Source organism: Drosophila obscura, unplaced genomic scaffold (assembly GCF_018151105.1).
Source record: "Drosophila obscura isolate BZ-5 IFL unplaced genomic scaffold, ASM1815110v1 contig_165, whole genome shotgun sequence".
Lineage (NCBI taxonomy): Eukaryota > Metazoa > Arthropoda > Insecta > Diptera > Drosophilidae > Drosophila > Drosophila obscura.
This window is the reverse complement of record NW_024542752.1, coordinates 2,129,451-2,136,851: the sequence shown is the minus strand read 5'-3', so window position 1 is coordinate 2,136,851 and position 7,401 is coordinate 2,129,451. Positions and strand designations below refer to the sequence as shown.

The 7,401-nt window shown below is 45.2% G+C and overlaps 2 protein-coding genes across 2 annotated transcripts; one reads left to right on the top strand and one right to left on the bottom strand.

Moving 5' to 3' along the window:
* Positions 1–1,819: 1,819 nt before the first annotated feature.
* Positions 1,820–2,363, bottom strand: LOC111066357 (ATP synthase membrane subunit K, mitochondrial). The gene is made up of 3 exons (XM_022354897.2): positions 2,301–2,363; positions 2,155–2,231; positions 1,820–2,075 (listed from the first exon to the last, which is right to left on the bottom strand). The coding sequence occupies exons 2-3, from the start codon at positions 2,227–2,229 to the stop codon at positions 2,004–2,006; spliced, it is 147 nt and encodes a 48-aa protein (XP_022210589.1). The 5' UTR covers positions 2,230–2,231; positions 2,301–2,363; the 3' UTR covers positions 1,820–2,003.
* A 1,919-nt stretch (positions 2,364–4,282) lies between these two features.
* Positions 4,283–5,791, top strand: LOC111066295 (odorant receptor 9a). The gene is made up of 3 exons (XM_022354775.2): positions 4,283–4,598; positions 4,662–5,470; positions 5,545–5,791. The coding sequence occupies exons 1-3, from the start codon at positions 4,283–4,285 to the stop codon at positions 5,596–5,598; spliced, it is 1,179 nt and encodes a 392-aa protein (XP_022210467.1). The 3' UTR covers positions 5,599–5,791.
* Positions 5,792–7,401: the final 1,610 nt, after the last annotated feature.

Here is a 7,401-nt window from a genome sequence, read left to right as displayed (position 1 = left end):
CCCAGGGCGGCAAAGGAGATCACTGCGGCCCGGCCACGAAGGACACTATCCCTATGCGAAATATGTAGTAGAAATATAGACGAAAAACAAAACAAAAACCAAAAATGAAGCAGAATAACTGCGACTGCGACTGCGCTGCGCACTTTGCTACGCTGCTGCTGTGCTGCGCTGCAATAGAAATACAAAAAAAGCAATGGAATATAGCGGTATATTAAATAATAGTCCACACACACACAATCAGACTCATTTACTCCCTCACTCACACGCACCCCAAGATCACTCTCTCACTCACATAAGGCCCGCCCCCAAAATGGGAAATTTGCAAAGCCAGGCAAATAGTTTAGTTATTAAAATAACACGGAAAAAAAAGCGAAAAGAAACAGAAGCAGAAACAGAAAAAAAGAAGAAAGGGAAAGCGAAACAGTTAGTGGATAACAGGAATATAGGAAGATATATAGAAAGAAAACCGAAATCGAAGCAAACGCTTGCTATTATACAACACATGTAAAAGGTAATTACATAGCATATACATACAATTGATAAATGATATAAACACTAATTTATACCTACAACATACATATATTTTAAATGCATCACGAAACCAGTTAGGGCTGATTAACAGTCAGCTAAACGGCCGAAGGACGACAGGCGCGGAATAGGCCCGGCCAGCAGGCAGGCAGATAGGAGAGAAATGAAGAGTACAGTACATGAAATATTTATACGAAATATATGTAAACCATTTTTACATTCAATTCATTCAAATTAATTTTTAGCAATACTGAAATTTCGATAAAAAAAAAACATTACAAAAAAAATTCTGGGGCCCGCCCCAGATCCCCAAATATACCCTGACCCCCCCTCCACACACTCAACCAATGAATGCGAGGAATCTTTAAATTACGATTCAAATCTGGGGCCCGCTCCAGATCCCCCTTAACCCCTAGCCTCAACCGATGAATGAGGGAAATTTAAAGCAAGTTTGAAATGAAATAAAACTTTAAATAAAATATTTAAAAACATAAAAAAAAAACAAAAAAAACCCTTAAAAAACAACGAAACAAAATTTGTTGAACAAGAAGTTTTTAACCTACACTGTATGTACCAATATGTTGTTTTCACATTTGATTTCTTTAGGAAAATTCTCATCGTTCAACATATACAATAATAAAGGGGGCAGAGCAGAGCATGGCGCATGGCGCATGGGTCAAAAGTGCAGCAAGGTTCCCACATTGAAGTGGACACATCTGGTCGGTATACATCAAAACTCGTGTAAGAATAATGGGTAAACAAGCAAAGGCCAGCAGTTCAGTATTTGAATCGCTTAATTATAGAAAAATGCATAAGCGCAAACTATGAAGAATTCTCGGTGATATTCACGTTGAATCCATTCGAAGATTATGGATTCAATTCACGATGTACCAAGAGGAGAATGATGAGAGTGTATCCGACATACAGGAGAATTCCTCATAATTTCACATTGAACAGATGCTCTTCCCTTAAAGTAAAGGTGTCGTTCTGAAGGGAGAGCAACGAAGAGCGTACGCTTTTGATGCTGTCAAGCACATACATATGTATGTATATTGTATATCCTCTTGGATGACCTGAATTAGAGCGAGATGAAGTTATACCAGTGAGCAGAGGAAGATAGTTCCTTGGAGACGGACGGGCAAAGTGGACCACAGACGCACAGACCCTTATATCGGGGAGGACTTGCACAATGCATTCACGCTGAGATTGGTTCTTGTTCAGCCAGTTCCATGAACGAACCATCCGGCTTTCCTCCTGGCGTGGGAGATCATTACATAAGCCATTTTGTTCAGTGTGTTAAATTTTCAACTTATTTATTCCTTCAAGGTCTTGCACTGCACATGAAATTACATGGCCTCGATCCTGCGGCGCCCGTTCTTTGGTGTTCGGATCACGAGCATACGGTCCAGGGGTCCGACTGGGGCTGCAGAAGCACTTGGTACGAGAAGAAAACAAAGGGAGGCAACGGCAGCCCTCTACTTCTTCTTGGGCTTCAGGATCTGGTAGGCAATCACGAGTCCCATCACAGCATATGTAGCCTTGGCCACCTGCAACAACCAAATATCAAGAGGGTGTCATAACACATCGATGGCATAGATCCACATATGCATGCGGCCGAGTACTCACATTGGCGCGTCCGCTCATGGTCGAGCCATTGAATATTTTCGACAAGCCGGTCAGTTTCTCGCCTTCACCAGCCATTGCTGCGGGTGTGCATAAAAAGTAATTGGGTTATCTAGCTATATTTTCCATGCTTGGGATCGTTTACTCACTTTCCAGCTTTCAGGTTTTTCACGGAATAAAATAATTATATAATAGAGGTGTCAAACCATCGAGGGCACTATCGATGTATCGATATTTTACTGCTAGCCTCTACTATCGACGGTTTTGCGACTATCATGATAGTATCGAACTACAATCGTTGCACTTTTGACATGTTTGGATTGGCTGCTATAAAATACGAAGACACATTTGTAGACAAATCGACAGCTGGCATCTAATTTTTACAATGGACAAGTTCCTAAAAGGTTTCATTGGTTTTTTAGTAATTATTTGAGCCCGATACTATTACGATAGTATCGACTGTTTTTTTCAAAACATTCAAAGTTGATATTCCTCGATTTTGATATTCGGACTAATATTACTAGCTAGCTGGAACTCCCAGCCCTAAACAAATAATTTAATCCGATAGATACATAAATTGTCTACAAGATTGTCAAGTCTTCAGAAGTCTTTTTTATTGCTTTATTTACATATTAAGGTTCAAACAAAAACAACATAAAACGAATGTGACGTCGTCTTGTGGCGTTGCCAGACTCGTGCAATTCGTAGTTGCTGCGGGCTGCCATACCATGATATTTTGTGATATGAAATTCGTCAATTTTGATATTCAATTTAATATTACTTGATAGTTGGCCCTCTCAGCCCTGAACAAATAATTTGATCCAACTCCTCAATAAATTTTGTTTCAGAACTATTTTTTACTGGATTTCTTACATAATAAGGTTCAAACAAAGCGGCCAAAGTATAAAACGTAAATTTGGACTAAATGTGACGTCAGTGTTGCTGGTCAACCAAGTTTCTTCTATGCGTATGTACTTTTGTATACCTTAGTTCTTTTAATTGATGTTAAATGCTTTGTTCCAAGCTCCATTGAAACATTATTTATGATTTTATCCTAGATTGACATGCTTTTTACCTATTAATGCACATGTTTGTGCTTTCGCGCATGGTATATAAGTGACGCGGAGTTTAAAATTCAAACCGAAACGCAATATATCTAAGATCTATGAATTAGGCTGGGACGTGTTTTAATGGACAACTAAAAATATCGAGAGCAGCTTCAGCCTAGTAGACTTCGTGGTAGTAACTCGAGTGATTTATGCGGATATGGGGGGACCCATCAAATGTCAACGGCAGCCTGGGAAAATCTCATCTAATTACTAGGCGGGCGAAATAAATAGTGCAGCTTTCTTGCCCCCAACTATATTCGGCTGGGTGCTTGTAATCTGAAATAAAAACTCATTAAAATTAGAACGCAGAATGAGAACCGAAATCTGGCATTACAGATTGCCAACCAAAGAAGGCAACCAAAGCAAAAGGAATGCATTTAATAGAACAAAAAAGAGGAGGGTAAGAAAAGGAATAGAGTGTAAGGCCGAATCTTTATATACCCTTTCAACTGCATTGCATTAAAATTGTGCTAAATATTTTCGATTCACTTTAATGGTTGAGTTTGGTTGTAGTTTCTTTGGGAGAAATATTTAATTTGATGGCCTTTTCTTCATAGAAATATAGAGTCGGACGAACGACTCTGACTTCTACATTTACAGATCCTACTCGGATGGTGAATGGCCCTTCTCTTCTGCGTCGCATACATCTGGCTAGAAATATGCTACCCTATTTTTTTTCTAAACAAAAAATGTGTAATTAGTGCCATGAATGGCATTTGGGCGCTGTGCCTGCACACATATCCGCCCTCCACACCGCCCCCACACAAGCAAAATTTTACCTGCAAATCCTTCACCCACATCGCTCCCATCCGAAACAAAGGCAAGCGCCAAACAACAGCAAAAAATCAAAAAGAAAGAATGAAAATTACAGATTCCGCCCTGACATGCCAGCAGCAAGGGGCACGCCCATCTGCCCGAACTAGGGGCTGGTTGTAGGCTTTAGCTCCTGCTCTGGCCTTGGCTCTGGCATGTGTGGTATATAAGCCGATTGCATGCCAGTTGTCTGGCTATAATCGCCCAAGATGGCTAAGCTGGACGAGACCAACTCGCTGCGTGTGCAGATACTCGTCTACCGCCTGATGGGCATCGATCTGTGGAGCCCCACGACGGCCAACGATCGCCACCTGGTCACGTTCGTGACCATGGGACCATTGTTCGCCTTTATGCTGCCCATGTACCTGTCCGCCAGGGAGAACATAACCGAGGTGAGTCTGCTCTCAGACACGCTGGGCTCCACCTTCGCCAGCATGCTGACGCTGGTCAAGTACCTGCTGTTCGTCTACCACCGCAAGCAGTTCGTGGGCATGATCTACCACATCAGGGGCATCCTGGAGAGGGGTAAGTCTGAAGTTTGAAGTTTGGTCTGAACGAAATTGCTGCTAGAGCGCATCTCTCCATCAGAGATCAACGTGTGGCCGGAGGCCAGGGAGATTGTCGACGCCGAGAATCGCAGCGATCAGATGCTGAGCCTCGCCTATGCGCGCTGCTTCGGCTTGGCGGGCATCTTTGCGGCCATCAAGCCGTTCGTGACCATGTCCCTGGCCCTGCTGCGGGATGGGGGCGATGGCAGCAAGCTGCATCTGGAGCTGCCCCACATGGGTGTCTATCCGTACGACTACCAGGTGATGTGGTTCTTCGTGCCCACCTACCTGTGGAACGTGATGGCCAGCTACAGTGCCGTGACCATGGCCCTGTGCGTGGACACACTCCTCTGCTTTTTCACGTACAACGTTTGCGCCATCTTCAAGATTGCCCGGCACCGGCTCATTCATCTGCCGGCCATGGGCGAGGCGGATCCCCGTGCGGAGCTGGAGGCATTGGTCCAGGTGCTGTTGCTGCACCAGAAGGGTCTGAGGATAGCCGATTTCATTGCCGATCACTACCGGCCGCTGATCTTTCTGCAGTTCTTTCTGTCGGCTCTGCAGATTTGCTTCATCGGCTTCCAGGTGGCCGATCTGTTCCCGAAGCCACAGAGCCTCTACTTTATCGCCTTCGTGGGCTCCCTGCTGATCGCCCTCTTCATCTACTCGACCTGCGGCGAGAACATCAAGAAGGCCAGCCTGGACTTTGGCGACGGCATCTACGAGAGCAACTGGCCGGACTTTGCGCCGTCCACCAAGCGGGCCCTGCTCATTGTGGCGATGCGGGCCCAGCGCTCATGCCAGATGAAGGGTTACTTCTTCGAGGCCAGCATGGCCACCTTTTCAGCGGTGCGTAGCAACTATCTGTGGCCAGCAGATGATCCCAAAGCAATCATTATTTCCTGTATGACATTTCTTTGCAGATTGTTCGCTCGGCCATGTCGTACATCGCGATGTTGCGATCCTTCAATGCATAAACTGGAGCAGAGGCATCAGGAACAGGAGGAGTAGGACGCAACCGAACCAAAAGGGAAGCAGCACAAATATAGAAAATTCTCAGCTTTGTCGCAGCATTTTTTAATGAAAAGAATTCCCCCCAGTGCATTGCTCACATTTCAGTGCAGCTGTGCAAATAGGAAACGAAAACTAAAGGTTAATAAATGAAGAAAAATATAAATAACCTCCTCAAGGTGCAATGGGAATAAATAGCAAAGAAAAATTTCAGTCCCATGGGGAAGGAGCAAAAACGATGAGCTGAAGGAGGAGCCGAAGCTGAAGCCGAAGCCAAGGCCACAGCCCAGAACTCATGATATTCCGCCCTTTTAAGTTATTTAATTGGCAACTCTTTCACTCCAGTTCATACAGTTGTCTCCTGCCGTTGTTTTCTGTTCCCATTTCAGCTGGATAATTGGCGAATTTCCGAGGTCTCAGCCTCCCGGACTCGGACACGCCATCAGCTTAATTCTCTGCCATCCAACGCCCTGCCGCCCATCCACTAGCCCAACCCACACAACCACCCGCCTGCTTCCTATAGTTTTTGAAATTCTGACAGCAGCCTTGGCCTTGGTTTTCGCCTAACTTCTCGCTAACTTTCCGCAAACCTGTCCAAAAACTTGTCCAGCCTTCATTTTAGCTGGCCTGAAAACTAAAACCTTCCACAAGCTTCCCTCCCCACGAAAATGGGGGAATCTAAGCCCCTGATTCCACAGCTCTCTCACATCACTCGAATGTGGGGAACCGTGTGTTGCATTTGCTGTATCAATTTGTTGTGCCCTCTGCGCCCTCTCCTCTGTTCGCAGCGCAGCAAGAGAAAAGAGTTTCGGACTCTGTCGAAATTTGTGCAGTATCTGTGCAGTTGTGTTCCGGAACAGCTACTAGTATCGGATAACGCTATCAATTAGCTAACATTGAGCCACAATCGATTTGAAAGTGTTTCGGAAGCTGCGAGTGCCGCAAAGCCTTTCTTTCAGGTATCACAATGGAGGCAAGTAAATTAAAAAAGAATAAAGATGGAGCGGGGTGTATGGGGCAGGAAGAAGGACCACTGCACCTACCCACACCTCTACATACAGACTCTCTCTCCACACAATGCACTGTGGAATGTTTTGCAATCAATTTCGTTTGGTTCGCAAAGGTGCATGCTGCATGCTGCATGCTGTGCAGCAGTGGAAACGAATTGCAACGCAATATCGCTGCACAGTTTCATTAGAAGCAAAACCCTCGTGCTGGAGCCCATTTTCGTTGCCTGCCAATGGCAGGGAGTTCTGCTGCGCTGCTGTTAAGGATTCGCTGCCTGCCCGAATCGTGACTGATGGTGCACGAAGAGCGGCAACAGCAAAAGCTGCTCAACCGACAAGCTAAACCTCTGGTTGTATGCAAATAACTTGTGTAGGTGTAGCTAGGCCCTTTACACAAATACAGACCCAAAGCTGCAACCCAACACTGCCACAACAACACAGAGCTTGCCACCACGGAGCTGTGCTTGCTGCACAGTAATTACTTACTTTTAACGGCTCTCACGTTAAGTCTGGGAAGTGGGAGTGCAGGAGGGGACTGGCGCCGTTCATTCCGTTCTGCGATTGGCCATTCACCACATAACGCAATACATAGCACATCCAACGTGAGGCAATCACAGCAGTCACAAGTGCCATGCAACAGGCACTATTTGTTGCCGTTTGTGAAAATATTCGTGCGTACGAGTACCAACTGCAAATGAATGCCGAGAGCCGTCTGATCAGTTGTGTGGCACATAAGCCTATCGATTCGATGATTGGCCACTC

Excerpts from the sequence above, each read along its gene's own strand:
- LOC111066295 (XM_022354775.2), top strand. The coding sequence starts at position 4,283 with ATGGCTAAGCTGGACGAGACCAACTCGCTGCGTGTGCAGATACTCGTC. Across the intron at positions 4,599-4,661 it reads CAGGGGCATCCTGGAGAGGG|AGATCAACGTGTGGCCGGAG; the intron begins GTAAGTCTGAAG and ends TCTCTCCATCAG. Across the intron at positions 5,471-5,544 it reads GCATGGCCACCTTTTCAGCG|ATTGTTCGCTCGGCCATGTC; the intron begins GTGCGTAGCAAC and ends ATTTCTTTGCAG.
- LOC111066357 (XM_022354897.2), bottom strand. The coding sequence starts at position 2,229 with ATGGCTGGTGAAGGCGAGAAACTGACCGGCTTGTCGAAAATATTCAAT. Across the intron at positions 2,076-2,154 it reads CCATGAGCGGACGCGCCAAT|GTGGCCAAGGCTACATATGC; the intron begins GTGAGTACTCGG and ends TGGTTGTTGCAG.